Genomic DNA, 16,587 nt, shown 5'->3' on the forward strand with positions numbered 1-16,587 from the left:
TTAGTTCCACAAAGCCTGCCCCTGTATCTAGAGACCATGAAGAAAGTTTCAGTCTTATCTTGTTTGTGAATCACCTCCAGAAAGTCCACTGCTACACTACATTAGATCTTCCCTAATGTGAGTTCACACCCGAGAGCATATAATGCCCGCTCCTTTATTGTTTGTTGTATTTAGAGAAAATGTTTCATATCAGCATTTTGTGAAGCAAGGGGCATTATGTATCTATCTCACTACATAGGCCAGGAAAATGTAAACATTGACAAGATCCATAATGGAAAAATCTACCATGTAGGTATCCCACTCACTGGGTCAGGTAAAAATAAAAACTATATCACATTTTTTTATGGTTGGACACAAAATGAAACAAATCATAAGAGTGAATTAGGTATTTATTAAAATAATACGCGAATAATAGTGCACACTAAAATACTATACACAAGGGGCTAATATTTACATCTTGCACGCACTAATGATTGCTCCCACCTGCAAGAGAAAAATAAAAATAATATATCACAGCCTTAGCTTTCTTGATGCCAGAAATGCATTTGGTACTTGATCATTCCGTTCAAAAACATTCAGACGACGTTATCTAGCGATAACACGCGGATGCTCTCTCTTACTCGAACTTCGGACGTATCAAATTTACATTGTTATCTATGACACGATTAAACCAACAGATATAAAAATTACATAAGTATCAGTGTAGTAAGTACACAATGTTGTGACTGTAAATGATTGCAACATCGTGATTTATTTTGATTGTTATGCTTAATCACTTTGGACTGAACTGTTTGTACTTTGAATTGCATATTAATTAATTTAAATGTGTGTTTTTTAAATACTTCCCTATACGCGTGCAAGTCCGATTAACCGATATCATAATAGTTCAAACAACATGTAGCCTTGGCTTGTTTATATTGGAACAGTTTGAACATTTTTGAAAGTGATCAGTCATTCAAAAATTAAAATAAATAGAATAAAAACATTTCTGACATCATCCTATTTTCCATCAACAATGTTAGATAAAGAGGTCGAGGTAGACTTGTTATTTTTAGTAACAATAAAATTAGAATCAGTATATACATAAAATTATATATGCTTAAAAACTAATTGCATTATAATTATTTTGGAGCACTTAACTTTTCATATTGTTATTCATAATGAACAGAATATTTATGTTTATTTTTTGAACACACAAGATAACGAAATAGATAGAAGTACAACCTGTTCGATGTGTAACCTGATGTTCACCGGCGGTGGCGGGAGTGACTGCCGCTGCGGGATCGACGCCGGTCGTAGTCCCTAGACCGCTCATACCTATCGTATTTGTCGTAGTCTCGGCCCGACCTGTCGTAAGACCGGTCGCGTTTGGAGCTGTCCCTATCGTAAGACCTCTTGTCCCTCTTGCGCGAACGCTCTTCCGATCTGTCCCGCGATGACTTCTTGCGTCCCGAGCGTGATTCGTAGCTTATAGATCGCGATCGTTTCGTACGTTTCCTCGGACGATCCTCTTCGGAGTCGTCCCTATACTTGTGTTTGTCGTAGTCCCTACTCCTAGAGGATTTATGCCTGTCGTAGTAGTCATCTTTTTTCTTTGACCTAAGCTTGTCAGATCTTTCGTAGTCATCGTAGTATTTTGATTTGGAGTAGCTTCTGTCGCTAGATTTATGAGACTTTTCCTTTCTATGTTTTTCTTTTTTTGATTTTCTGCGAGATCCACTGGAACTGGACCCTCTGCGCTTGCGTTTTTTGGCCTTTGTTTGAACGACGTCTTGTTCTGTCTCTGACGATGATTCGCTCGAACTGGATGAGGAATCGTCTTCAGAATCGCTGGTTGAGGAGGAACTTTCTTTGTTGTTGGGTTTACTGGGAGTTTTGGAATAAGGACTTGGAGTGCGGTCCCTTTTACTCGATTTCTTAACTTTCTCCTCTAAAATTGTATCTAGCTTTCTGACTCCATCAACCTTGTCGGACTTATGAGTGCTTCTTTTATCCCTGGAAGGTCGGCGTTCGGGTAATTTGTCCGGAGTTTCGCTTTCTGGTGGTGGTGTTGCTGACGATCCTGCAACCAATTAAATATATTGATATCGGAGCAAGTTAGCTTTGGCTTGCTTACTGTAGTAAAGATCACTGTTTGTTCAGGTGAAGCTTAAAACTACTAACGTGATCGATGTGGTCGTTCAGGCGTGACGTTGTTGGGCGTGGAGACATCCTCGGTGGCTTCCCTCGCTTCAGCGCGCCGCACTTCTGCTTCGATCTCCCGCGAAGTGCGCTCGAAGTCCAACCTCTTGCGCTTTATGATGTCCTGGTAACAAAATGTATTCATTACACGGTTATATTTGAAAAGAAAATTAACTTGCTACCCGTCTAGCTTTGCAAATTATACTTTTCTCTAAATTGTAGTGTTTTGAAGTAGTATTTTCAATTCAATTCAATTCTTTACTTGCGTTCCATATGTAATACAGGTGGTATTTATATAAAGTTTAAACAATATATTTTAACAGTAATATAGACCTAACAGCCATATAACTTATACATGGATGAGAAAGAGCGCTCTTTGCTGTTTCTCGGTAAGATTTCCTTAGTTACTCTATATAATAGTTATGATATTCCAAAGTTTACACAAAAGGAATAAATCATAAGAAATATACCTATTACAGCCACAATAGAATTGTTTTCTTACGCTTCACGAGCGGAATTTTATCTTTTGATTCGGTCTGTATAATATTCCCTAGGTATTTAGAAACTAATGGATTTTAAATAACGTCATGAAATCTATATTTCATAGATTTTTTGAACGACGTATGTAGTGCTAAGACCTGAATTATTCCTTTATCAGTTCATTGAATATTACGCAGCAATTTCTATTATATCTATCGTCAATACGCAATATAGTTATTTATTCCACGTAAGGTCATGCGCATAGCTATCGTGAATCCGTATCGTTATCTAATAAAAATGTGTCACAGCTTTATAAAATAGTAATACGATTGACTACATATTTTGACAAATATACTAAATAGGAACAATTTAACAGATATTGATCAGATAAGATAATACTACCGTAATAATTAAATCGACCTAATTAATCACGGATATGTTCAGTTGAACAAGCGGTAATCTATTGTTCTAAACCGGACAGATTCTGTGCAGCCATTGTGGAAAACAAAAAAGTAACTGGCATTTTACAATTTAGTTGAGTTTAATGCGCATGTTATATCAGCTGTTACCCGCAGTTTCAATCGTATCCCGGGGGAACTACTTCCCGTTCCGTAAAAAATCTAGCCTATGTAAAACAAACAAAAACAAAACTTGAGAGGTGTCAAGGGACACCTAAAAATAATAGCAAAATGTGTAGGGACTTTTAATACAGTTTCAGTTATCCCCACTAGTTTTCCCCACAGCTCTCTGTTGTCTTCATTTTTCCGTTTAGCCTCTTTCGCAACGCGCGTTAAAGACTTCGTTTCAAAATGCTACTTCTGTATTATATTAAATATAATTTTACCTGCAGCTGTTGATCAGACAGGTCGTTTTGTTCCTCTTCGTCGCTGTCGTCGCTGCTGCTCTCGTACGCGCCCAGCCCTGCACACATACACGCCACAATAGTAACGACCCAACGCACACATACAAACTAATGACGTCAGAAACAATCCCACCTACTACGATAGCATTTACGGCCGTTCCCTATATTCTATCTATCTTTTCTTTTGTTACTAGAAATAGCAATTTGACATTACTTGTATGAGGCTAATGTCAAAATTGTCCAGTAAGCAAATCACAAGATTGATAAAATACTGGGAATGGCCGCTAGAAGACATGTTTGTGTATGTACCTAGTTTTTTTTGTTGAAATGAAACAAGGATTACAACGGTAAATAAAATAACGACTATGGAGCATCTATAGAGAACTAACAGTTTTTTTTTTCAAGAAAACATCGATAACGACTAAGACCTTCAAAAAAATAAATCACACAAACAGTATACAAAGGTTCCTTAAATAAATCATTTACATAAAACAATTTTACATAAATGTTTTATAATTATTATGTAGGTTTAACATCTATAATAAATTCTGTACAATCTTACCAATTATCCACTAAAAACAATGCATTTAAACACTGTTGTTACAATGTATTGCCAATTAGGTCAATACTAAATTACTAATAATGATGCTGGGCTGAAATGAGAAACTTGAGTAACATACATGGCGGTTCAGAACAAACATATCAACACTTTTGATAGTTTTTCTGCAATGTTTGGAGAAAAACCACCATTTATGTTTTTTTACGCAAATATCTGGCAAACTATTCTATGTATTCAGCTGGTAATATAACATATGTCTTTTAAGTTAGCAAAAATTTGCGATTTTTTTGTATGTTGGAGGAGTTTGCGAGATATTTGTGTGTTTGGGGCATTAGGGACTGCACTCACCGAGCCCACTGGCGATAGCGGCCAATGCCTTCGACTTGCTCGCCTTCATGGCGTTGAGGCGCGACGCTTTTACCATATAAATAAAACCAACATTAATAACACACCACATGTATTCAATATCACCAGGCAACATCTGAAATAAGACTTTATTAGCGTTGAAATTAAACACATTTTATCACATCACAATTCTTCGTATCCATAGGACGGTATTGTCTCTCTGTATCACAGTAAGTCAGTAGGCGACAGTTTCCCGTACAAAGTAATGTCTTGGGTCCGTTTGGTATAAGCTTAGATGAGTGGTAATACCTTGTAGCGCGTTATATCTGGCCAATTCTTCTTGGCTCACCGTTTGGATCTCCTGGTCCGTCACCTCCAGGAGGATCTCTGTGAGGGAACGACGGACTGCAAGCATCTGAGAACATTTTGCTATGTTAGCCCTTTCTTCTCTCATAGTTAAGTCAAGCGCTTGGACTACATTTAATTCATCATCATCATCATCACCTTAGACTAAATTTAATTATATAGTTTTTTGAGATCTCAGTCTCATAGTTACTCAAAAACTTTGAACCACATTGAGCTTAGGTTCGTTAATATTCTTAAAGGGTTTTTAGAATTAAAAATTAATTGCCGTATAAAACCCTTTTCATGGTAAACAGTCGAATATTTATGGTAATGGGCCCTAATGAATATTAAGTATATTAACTGAACCGTAGTTAATCACTACATATCACCCTCAGGATCTTAATATTATTATATTTTAAATTCAAATATTTTATTTTATATATCGGCAATTTTAGCATATCTAGTATGATTTTGACTTTACTCACAATTATATTAAATAGTAATACACCGTAAGCCGTAATAATTCAGTACCAAGTAGACTCAATATCAATATACTTTGGTATAGTTAACAGCACGAATCTTGAGCCTTCACCTGCGCAGAAGTAATTTACTGGGTCCCTTTTGTGGTATGAAGTGAGGCGCGGGGTGGGCTAAAGCGGTGATTGGCCCGCAGTGCATCGCGTCATAGCCGTCACTCGGGATTGGTTCTTTGCTAATAAATCACTTCTGCCCAGATGTAGGTCAGAGCTCAAGATTCGTGCCGATAACTATATATCCCATTACCGCATTGTAAGGTACCGTGCACCATACATGCGTTAGTTTCCGCGTCACACATTTGACTCACCACTTCTTGCATGATCTCCTCTTTACTCCTCTTGATGAGAGGAGGAGGCTCCTCTTTCTCCTCAGGAACTGGTGGAAGTTCCTCAACGACCTCCTCCTTCACAGGGCTTGATGATGGTGGTTCTTCCTTCGTTGGTTCTTCTCCTTCTGAATCCGATTCCTGGGTAGAAATTAACGTTAGTAATGTTAAAAAGTATCTGAAAACTATGAGGGACTTTTTATAAAGCCCATTTTTTCACCTAGAGTCCCAAACGCTACTGAAATGATTTCGTTGTCATTTGGTTTGAATATTCTTAAAACCGCGGGTAACAGTATAGTATAGTTTGTTTCTCATTGAGAATCAGGTCTACTGATGTAGAAAGACCTCTTTGTCGTTAAGAAGAATATAAAACAATGAAATATTTTTTCAAATCAGTCCAGTCCAAATAGTTCCTGTTTTAAGTGTGTACAAAAAAAAAAAAACAAAAACTTCAGCCTAATAATATGAGTATATGTCGATTTACAGTGTAGGTATACGCAGGAACGTTACTGGTTTGTACAAACTTTTGTTAGTCCACTGGTTTTGTCATTCATTGACCTTGTTGGGTGCCATCGACCCTATTGTCGAATTCAAGGATATTTGAATCATACGGTACGATTTCATCTAATTATAAAATGGTTTGATATTCACCTTCATGGTTAGTAATTATTAAATTAGGCAATTACAAGTCAATTAGTATTTAGGACCAAAGTGTTAATGTAAAGCACAAAAAAAATCTGTATTTATCCTTAAAGATAAAAAATTAAAATGCATTGCGAAATATTGCGCTGTAGAGGAATTTCCAAAACAGACATAAGTGGCCAAATTATTCGTAACTAAGACGCAAATTTTTGTAAGCAGACTTTTGAAACATCTTTAAGTAACCTATGGATATAAAGATACATATGTACATTCGAAATTACAACAAATATAAAATAACACCTTTTTCTATTCATATCCAGCTAACTATTTGAGTCCAATTATCCGAGTCTAGTCAGTCCAGTTAAACTAAATCTGAGATTAGAATTGGCCAACAAAACGATGTTAGCCAAGAATATCTGCCAACACTTCCTGCATATAACTGGACGTTTCGAAGTTATTTTAATTGTTTGCCATTTGACATGTATTATGCGTTCCATGTTGTGTAGATTTCTGTACACATTCGCGTTTGACAACTGGTATATCCAGAAGAATGTTTATTACATGGAATCGCAAGAGAGCTCTTCTGTGTATGTGGTACGTATACGTGGGATAGCCTTAGTGAGATGAACATTAAACTGTCTATCTGATCTTCATAGACTAGTTTGATTAGAAACCTAATTAGTTGTACGCACAGTTACAGTTAGATTAATATTTACTTTTTTTTAATCTTTTACAACTTCATCTAAGCTCTAGCTTGAAAGTCCCAATTTTTAAAGACATTTGTATAAAAAATTCAACCAGTGACCAAATTGTTATACTGAACATTTTGATAGTATAAAATCAGCTTAAATGTAATAAAATCCGTCTTATAAAGCAATATACTAACGAATTTGCTCTTAGGCGGCAATACAGGCTGGCCCCCAGCCTCGGCTTTCATTCTTTCTAATTCTTCTTCTTCTAATCGTTTCTTCTCCTTCTCTGCTTGTTCCCGTAACTTCAGCTCTTGTTCACGCTCTATCGCCTTCTGTTTCTCGCGTTCCATTTTCTCTAATCCTGCAATGAAATATTAGTTTTTATTTTGTGCTGTCGCCTTTTATTGAACAAAAATGTAACTGTCTAGGAGCGCCTTTAAAACAACCGATTATTATGGTTAAAACATTTACGGTAAACGGTTGTTTTAAGAAAACTTAGGGTCAAATCATGAAAACAACAACTATTCGTCTAAATCTATGTACCTACAGGTTTTTATTAAAACCTAGACTGTCAAAGCTTAGTTGTGTCAGGGTCGTGCGGTTCATCCGATAGCCCTTGGTATGACAAATCTGGGTGTTGTACGTGATTGAATAAAGGTGTGTCCTAACATATCGTGGAAAACGTGCGAGGTGCGGCAGATTTGTGTCCTTCAAATGTCGCGTAACTTGTTCCTTTATTTGGACACTCCTTCTTGAATAATCTTATCATGGCAGTTCCAGTATTTACTAGCACCCGAATTACACAATTTCTTTCTACGTCGATTGTGATTATTTTATTTGAAAGTTCAGTGATATAATACATTTCGTCGACATTTCTATCAATAAACAAATGGTACTAAGATCGGCCTGCTGATTTCCACTTTTTGGAAAATTTCATAATCACAGATGTAAAATTTTCTCTGCTGGACAAAGGCCTCCTCGAAGTTGGGGAGAATGGCCCGTACCCACCGAGCTAGACATGTGTGTTAGTGAATGCAGTGTGGGAAATATAGATATGATAATTGTATCCCCGTGTTCTACCTAATTAGAGTAAGTCTATAGTTTACCTTCTCTAATCCAGGCGGGAAGCTGTCTTCGTTTAGCTGCGTCTATTGTAGACGACGGTATAGCTGTGGGCATCACTATAGGTTCGATCACCGGCGCTATCACAGGGGCTTTTTCTCTGAAAAGTCAATAGAGAATATTTAAGTATAAAAAACTATGGTTATGAGCTGCGTTCGTTTGTAGAGACTTAAGCATAGAGTTTAGTATCAGGAAAATTGATTGATTTCAAATAAGGTTAAATTAGGTATTTATAATCCTAAAATGACTAAGTGTGACTGAGTATTTATGTGGTAAAATTTCTGCAATTTCTGTTTTTTAAATGGCATCTTCTTTATAGGTAATATCTAATCTAAGCATTCCTAGATTCGCAGGTAGCATGTCTTAGTATAATAGGCGTTAAAAATTCATATCCACCACATTATAGTAAATTGAGGATTTATTCAATTGAATTCCTCATATTTTATGCTCAAGTCTCTTTACATAATGTGACAGATAACAAGTGGCCTGGATTTCTTTGTTCTTAAATCTCCATAATATTAAAGAACAGTTCCATGGTTGAAACTTCTATTTACATACTTTTGCAAGGTCAACATAAGAATGTATTGTTTTATTCAATGCAAACGAGGTTTTACGTCATAATATTAGTGTGGTTATTTGGCGGATTCGATAAACTGTTTAAAATAATCAGTTGCCTATTAGTGTTGCTACTTCATATAATCAGGTCATCATATATGGTTATAAAACTCATAATGGAAAAACGTTAACGGCCAGTGAGCATAAATATTTTTAGTTATTGTTTTGACTGTTTAGGCTTCAGATAATCAAGGCACTGTTATTTTAGCACAGGGACACGGAACGCATAAGTATGTTGTCTGCGATGACCTCATTAGTTTATGTAGGTACTGCTCAAATCCATAAGATGTGATGCATGCTCAATGCATTTTATATGTTGTATGATTTATTTCTCTTCCTACTCGACTCTAATCGACAGTTGTTGGCAACCAGTATTGCGAACGGACGCAGACACACTGTCGGTCTTCTGGGAAGCACCCTAACCAAGTAGAAACATAGTCTACTAGCTGGTCTTTATTCAAATACTCCATTACCTCTGTGATCTTGAACTTCTAGAAGGTTTATGGTCTCTATTCTTGCTCTTGGATCGTCGATCGCGACTGGAACTGCTGCCTCGGCTGTTGTTGGCTTGCTCCACCTGAGGCGCGGTCCAGTAGCCATGTTGGAATGTTGGTGCCGGCGCGCCCGTTGTGTAGCTGTGGTTTATGTGTTTATTAGAGTATTTTAGGTACTGATTAGGTTAAATGGTGGAAGACAGAATAAGGATGCTATGATCTGCATTCCGAAAATACTGGTTTGAGCCATGACGATCAGATTTAACAGATTAAAAAGCAATGACTTCTTAATGAAAGTGACAATACTGCACATTTTTCGCTGTCCTACACTACACCTGTGCTGAAGTGTCAAGCAAGCGGACGTATTCGTGATGAATAATATCGATGCCCTTTAAAATGTGTTTTATTATTAAGTGTTTAGAGAATAGTACTTCTAACGATTTAGTAGTGCAGTATACTTTGCCTATTAGTTTCACTCAATTTGCATCAGCAATACGCATGAAGGCGATCCTAAACATTCACACATCGACTGCAGATTACACATTTATGTTCTCTGACAATGTTACTGAAATTCCTGAAATAGCTTTGGCTTGCTCACACGCGATCTACTATTCTACGAGTATAATTTAATATTTGAACTATGCCATTTCAAATAGGCAATGTTTTCTTTCTATTTCTGTCGGTTATTTTTCAAGGCTACGGTACATGGTTATTAGGTCTGTCAGTTTCCAAGTGTTATTGATGGAAAAATAAGCTTAAGAACCGTAGCATTTTTCAATGCCGCCTTAATAATAAATGGGAACAAAAGTTTGTTATGCCTTCACTTTTAAACAGCTCAGCTATCGTGTTATGAGAATTCCCTAGTAAGAGAGGACCCTTTGAAACGATTACATGTAATAACGGAGTGCCAATTGATCTGGGCACGTGAACTTGTTCCCCCAGTAAGCGGGCGTAACTGCGACAAAGTTATTATTTTAAGTAAAAGCGTGGCATTGCAGTGTAAAAATCGATTTGATCCTAACAAATATAGGCAGGAGATATTCATGCCTCATTGATATTCAATAGGAAAGGGGCTGTATTCATTCGGTTGTTTAGCATATTGCTTGATGGATATTGTTCAATTTTGTTTTGATGTAACTGTGGTATACTTCTGTATGATACTACTTTTCCTAACATACTTAAATACATGATGGTTCTAAATAAAACTCAAGAATAGGTATATTTAATTATTGTTAAGTATAGTATCCACACCATAGCAATTCGGAAAGCATTCAGCCAGTACAAACGTGGAAATTAATTTTTACTTTCACATTTGTGTGCTATCATGGCCGTATCTTTGTGTTTATTAATAAATATCCTGCAAACATTGGACATATTCTGATATACGCATAATTTGGTGAAAACTAATTCTAGAAAACACAATACCCAATCCTTTCTTATTAACGGTATCTATTTTAAAAATACACGAAATTGGGCATATTTGGTTTCAAAACTCTAATTGGCTGCTCAATCTACACAAATCAGTTAATTTATGATCAACAGTCTGTCTGCTGAACTGATGTAGATTTCACAAGAGTTTAATTTTACCATAGACTATTTTTTAACTGGGTCAACAGGCATTTGACTGAACTGGGTACATTACAGGTATATTTAGACAAAATCATTCAACTTTTAAAAGGAGTGGTAAATCAATCCCATATTTCACCCGATTTTATACCCGCTTCGGATTTGGGAGTGGTCCAATAAAAGTATTCGCTTTTAGCTACAAGCCTGATCAACTGATATTGATCAATTCATTGCTTTAAAATTACTGGTAGTGAAATAACCTTGTCCTCGGACAAGCCTTCAGAATTCAGTCGATTTCTAATTTAGGTATAAGACTTGGATATCTTAGCTAACTATGTTTGCTAGACTTGGTTATTCATTTTGTTTAATAGCTATGCTAAGCCCATGGAGGTTTTTATACCACATATTTACAGACTAAAATCTATCAAAGCAATACATAGATAATATGTAATTGACCTTGAGATATGCAAACAAGAAGTAAATTATCAGGTACTGTAATGAGCTAAGGTCTGGCCAATATACAATACACATTGTTGATATTGTTTACATACTAAACACTACAAATAAGGTACACAATTCTATGAGTCATCAATGAGGACATAGCAGAAGTTTAGGTAAATAATCTCAAAGTTTGTGGTCAGAATCTTGGATATTGTTCTATGGTCGAATATAGGCTATTCAGCCATACTAATACTGAACACAGATATAAAATCTGTAAGCATTATCTGTGTAAATTAATTCAGCACACTGCAGTTTAAATCAGCACTCTAACTCTCAAGGTTATTTATGTTTTTGTTGATAGCGATTCTTACCACACAACTTTGAGACTATTTACCCAGATTAAGGTAAATATTCTTACCCGGGAATTGGTGCAGCTGCGTCTCCCGGCACGGTGTATCCATCTACAATAGGTTGCAAACCTATAGTAGGGTCTGGGGGTATTTTGGGCTCTGGCCCTGAGCCTGACCAGCCCCAACCTTGGAAGGTAATAGTCATGTAGTAATTTTGGTAAATGGTGTGATGAGTTTATGTTAACCTTTTGAGTGGTAGTGGTTGAGCTTGGCTCTTATCAGGCGAAATTGCCTTTATTTTCATGACTGGGATTATGTATGTATATGGTGCATGAAATGAAATATCCTGGAAATCTCTTCTGAATCGTAGTGTATATTTTTACCAGGGTCAAAAGTATAAGAGTTGTACATGAGCTTTTCACTGAAAGCTATTGCTAAACATTTAAGTTACTAAACATTCCTTGTCTAATGAAATATAGTGAGAATCATCAAATAGGCTTTATTACAGAAGTTAACCAGGTAAATGTAATGTTATCAATCACAGAGGGCACTCCTAAGTGCCCACTGCAGAGTATTTTAACACAGCTAATGGTCAGCAGGTCGTCTTAGGGGATATTCAGGTATTTGTGATCAAAAATTGGTCAGACGGTGGCAGCAAGGGCAAAGTAAACTTAAATAATATGTCATCATTGCTACTGTGACTATAATACTAACATCAACGGTAAGGATATGAAATAATAAAATGTTTTTGGTCAACACCGGAATGAGTAGATGAACAATGCTGTGTCCCATTGATCATTGAATGTGTAACCATACCCCATTGGTTCCAAGTGCCTGACCACGAATTTGTTGCTGAGTTCCACTCGGCGCCGGCAGGCCCATCCGAATTGTTATCCGGGTTTTCCACCTCCATCGGCGCTTCGCCCTCTTCCTCGGCCCTGATGGTCGGAGGCGGCGGCGCGGCCACGATCGCCGCCGCTTCCTTCATAGCAATCCATTGTTGAGCTAAAGCAGCCCAGTCAACGTGACTAGTATCAACATTTTGATACGCAGTGGGATTCAAAGCCCACTGCGTGGGATACGCAGTATTTGCGGCATCTCTGCCGGAGTACATGGTCCTTCAAATACGTCAAATTACACAATAAAAAGCTAACTTTTAAGTTCTCATAGCACTAGAAACACTAAACGGCTTGTAGTTTAGTTCATTTATTAGAGCAAATATGCTAATTTCACTAGAAAAAATCATTTCAGATTCAGCCGTCTGCAGCACATTTTTAATAGACTATAAACATTTGTTTTTTTTTCTAGACCGTTGTTGTCATCATCAGTTGTTTATGGTTGCCTTGGGACTTGTTTTATAAGCTGGCAATATTTCATTTTTTCTATTCAACACTAATAATAAAAAATGTAGGTAGTTAATGTAATAAAAAATATTATAATATACTGGTATATAAATATTATCAAAAATAATTGATAGTTAATCATCTAAAAGTGCTGCGTTGCTCCTGCCATCTAGTGATATAAAGTTTAAATATGTTCGCCAGCCAAAAATCACAGCGAGACTTTTTTGTAACAGTTAATAGATGGCGCTGTTTACAATAGTGGGTTTTTGGTTTTTCCACTCGACAAAAGATGGTGCTATTCTGTACTTGAATTTAATTATCTGGAATTCAATAATTTGGTATTTTTCAAGTATGACAGTTATTTTTTTTTTAATCTCAAGTTGACTCTATTATATTCTCTGATATACCTATACAGATATTATATAAAACTGTACGCTTTAACGCACACTAGAAATTACTTAATTATTTCTAATTTATTATCACGTTATGTGGGAATGTCGTTGGGAATCAATGACCGATTCCGCAGAAATTACGTTACATATATACTTTATTTTGTCGCTAAATACCTACTTAATGAGTCCTAATGTGCTAATATTATGAGCAACACCTTGTTTCGTTAAATCTAGATCAGTTTGGTAATCGTAGTCCACTTACAACATACGAGTATTCGATAACTGCAGGTAGTTGTTTGTTGTGTACATCGTTAGCAATCGTATGATTAATGTGTAATTAATTATAGCATTGGAGCAATAAAATAGGACATATAAATTTAAAAATTAATTTATTATTCGTCATTATTATTATACATTTACGTCAAACATTTCCAACCATCCGTCACAAGTGCACCGAACATTTACACGATTTGTCCACAAACTTACAATTACCTATAATTAAATTTAGACAGCGAACTCCCTATCATCACACTTGGCGTGCGACTGCGCTTGTCACACAACTCCACACTACTGGAACTTCTATCACTTACATAATGCAAGTCTTTGTATTTGCACTAAATTAACTTAACGCTAATAAAGGTTCTTCTGCATCATGTTTTTGGCTGACGAATTTTGAGTTCGTTTTCTTCCATTGCTCTTTCTTGTTCAACATTTTTTGCTTCGTCGCTTCCAATTTTGATTTGGCTTTCGATAACTTTGGTGCGCTTGTAGTTTTGTCAATTCGCTCTAGCGTCTCAATAATGTTCTTAGGCTTGGATACCACTCTCCTTGTCTCTTCGCTAATTTCGTCCATCGTTGAGTTTTTGTTCGCATAGACTACAACGTAGTGGGAGTAGGCGGAGTTAGAAGGAGTATTGATGTCGGCGAAATCTCTGAAGTTAGCAAATTGGTCTTGGTTGTAATTCGGCCTGGGGTTAGCGATATAGCCGAGTTCGTAAGAGGGCCTGCCGTGACCGTTATTGTAGTAGGAATTGTATCCATCTCCAAATTCATCTTCATCGTTCTGAGCAAAGAATGTTCCGCCTCTGATGATTCCAAAGTTCCCTGAGCCGAGCAAACTGGAGCTCGCTTCAACGAGTGGGGCTGCCGTGGGGGTGCTCTGTTTACCGAAGTTATCTACGTTTCTGTTGTAACCTCCGAATAGAGGATAGTTTAGGAGAGATCTGTATGAATTTGGCCTTTGACTGTAAGCTCCTTCTTGATTATTGAAGCCGAGTCTAAAGTTATTTTGCTGGCGGGGTTCGAAGAGGTTTGCGAACGTCGGGAAGAATGTCTGTGAGCCACCAACGAGCTCTATGGAGTGGTCAGTGTGGTCGTCCGTAGCTGCCGCTTCGGGTTCCTCATAGTGTTGAACCAGACCAGGGGGTGCCGCCACAGCCTCTGATATGATTTCTGATGATTCAGCATTGAGGTCCTTTGTGTCATCTGTAACAAAGAAGTAAATGCATGGGAATTTATTTTGGAAATGTTAATCATAACTTAATCTAGAGGTAATTAGAATGAAGGTCACAGCATCGTAAATGTCCAGGTAGCTAAGAAATATGATAATAATGTGGGCGTAGAAAAAGCGATTGACGTTGTTGCATGTTCTTGTGACAATGTACACTAATAGTATGTGACGTTTTAATAAAGAGATATGCTACCTAATACAGCCCACCGACAAAGTTCCTGTTTGAATAAATTTAATTAGATAATGAAAAATAGACTGACTTCGTGAAGGTTTTTGCGTGATATGAGCCGGATTTTAGAACTACATATTGCGATGGCAGTATACTTATTTGTCTACCTAACTACTTAGTTTATTTTTTCTGCATGACACAGTATTGAAATAGTTTTCTGCGCAATGTTTCAACATTTTGTCTAGCCCTGTCGCAACACTGCTGTCAGGTTTTAAATATCAGTGTCTTTTAGAGTTACCAACTTCTGTTGCACCGGTTCTTTCAATCGTCATATTTTTGAGATTATGAATTTAATTAGAGTCATAAATATAATACAACATGTAGTTCATGATATAAAGGAGTTTTGAGCTGCTTAGGCAGGACCCACACGAGGATAGAGCTAATGTTGTACACCGAATGTGTGGCATAGCAGAGCAGTTTAGTCATAACAAGAAGTTGTCGGAACAGCTTATTAGATTATGTCATTCACAGCATCACAGCTGACAACTCAACTGGAATGATAACACCTATCAAAAGGAATCTATATTTCACACTCGACGTCTAACATATTGACTATTCATAAGAGAAATTCACAATCGGTTCAACATTGTGACACATTGTTAGACAATATGCAAGTAAAAGCGTTTTATGGTTGCGACAGTTGACTAATACCTGGTAATGCAATTGTAATGTGTCATGTTACTCGTAATGCTAGTAATGTATCATGAAACTCTGATACGGAAATATACGCTAAAATAGATATATTTTTTGCTGTAATTAATATGATAATTAGGTCATAATTTTAGCAAGTGGCCGTTGCAGAAAAAAATCTATGATTGATGGAATTATTTTTAGTAAATAACTTGAGATTTAGGTAATGATGAATAAATGCTTAGGAAGAAAGGTAAAATAGGCTAGAAGAAATTAATGGCAGAAATAAATCTATGATGATCTCCTAACCTCAGTTCATGAAATGTAAACAAACACAGACATTGCAACGTTGGTAATGACGGAACAAAATGATCGTGGGTAAAAGCAATCCGGAAATGTATGGAAATATATTCGAGTGGAGACCGGCTGTTGCAATCATTTGCTATAATGGCGCTTCTAGTTACGTGCCATTACGTGTCATTGATGTGGTTAGCGGTTTCTGTCATGCGTTATATTGGATATGTTTTAGTCTTGACTTGTTATAGTTTACGATGTAGAACTGGTTCTGTCTTTTCCTGGGATTTCAATTCCTTGTTTGAAGTGTTCATCATTAATGCAGTTTATAGTCGTTCCTATTTGTTACTGTTTTCAATTCCTCATCAAAATTATCGCAGTCATAATAAATTGTTGGCGTGAAAACCGCTGGCTTTTAATTATATGCCAGTACAATGACTTCTTCATTTGCACGTTTATTTCCGTATCGGGCAAGTTGGCAGTTATTTATGCCTTATATGGGCGTTTACATGTAGCTTGACTATTTAACCCATTGTCTATAAGGTCATCATTTCCTATATTATCTTCTTTCAACTTTTCAATAAATTCTAGAGATTCCTTTACTATGTGGAAATCTTTTTCTTTAGGATAATT

At 36.6% G+C, this 16,587-nt stretch overlaps 2 protein-coding genes across 4 annotated transcripts in view; both read right to left on the reverse strand.

The window, feature by feature from the left end:
- Nucleotides 1-371: 371 nt before the first annotated feature.
- Nucleotides 372-12,782, reverse strand: LOC110372186 (arginine/serine-rich protein PNISR). Of its 3 annotated transcripts, XM_021328752.3 has the most exons (12): nt 12,373-12,782; nt 11,625-11,742; nt 9,179-9,340; nt 8,075-8,190; nt 7,163-7,329; nt 5,617-5,775; nt 4,737-4,842; nt 4,431-4,496; nt 3,506-3,582; nt 2,164-2,305; nt 1,225-2,062; nt 372-483 (listed from the first exon to the last, which is right to left on the reverse strand). In XM_021328752.3, exons 1-11 carry the CDS (start codon nt 12,668-12,670, stop codon nt 1,248-1,250), a joined length of 2,226 nt encoding a protein of 741 aa, XP_021184427.3. In that variant the 5' UTR covers nt 12,671-12,782; the 3' UTR covers nt 372-483; nt 1,225-1,247. The 3 variants fall into 3 exon arrangements, with proteins under 3 accessions (XP_021184427.3, XP_049703389.2, XP_049703390.2); XM_049847432.2 differs by having other exon boundaries at nt 372-2,062; XM_049847433.2 differs by having other exon boundaries at nt 372-2,062; nt 11,625-11,667; nt 12,373-12,781.
- An 881-nt stretch (nt 12,783-13,663) lies between these two features.
- Nucleotides 13,664-16,587, reverse strand: part of LOC110373143 (uncharacterized) — a 68,870-nt gene continuing 65,946 nt past the window's right edge. The window contains exon 2 of the mRNA XM_021330327.3: nt 13,664-14,776. Within this exon, the coding sequence (XP_021186002.3) occupies nt 13,911-14,776 (866 nt within the window). The 3' untranslated portion in view covers nt 13,664-13,910. The remainder of the gene's footprint in view (nt 14,777-16,587) is intronic.

This window comes from Helicoverpa armigera, chromosome 7 (assembly GCF_030705265.1).
Source record: "Helicoverpa armigera isolate CAAS_96S chromosome 7, ASM3070526v1, whole genome shotgun sequence".
Taxonomy (NCBI): Eukaryota; Metazoa; Arthropoda; class Insecta; order Lepidoptera; family Noctuidae; genus Helicoverpa; species Helicoverpa armigera.

What these genes read in the sequence shown, in the direction of transcription:
- LOC110372186 (XM_021328752.3), bottom strand. Translation starts at nt 12,670, where the DNA reads ATGTACTCCGGCAGAGATGCCGCAAATACTGCGTATCCCACGCAGTGG. An exon ending in AGGCACTTGGAACCAATGGG is followed by an intron (nt 11,743 to 12,372) that starts GTATGGTTACAC and finishes TTACCTTCCAAG; the next exon opens with GTTGGGGCTGGTCAGGCTCA. An exon ending in CGCTATCGCCAGTGGGCTCG is followed by an intron (nt 3,583 to 4,430) that starts GTGAGTGCAGTC and finishes GTATGTGTGCAG; the next exon opens with GGCTGGGCGCGTACGAGAGC.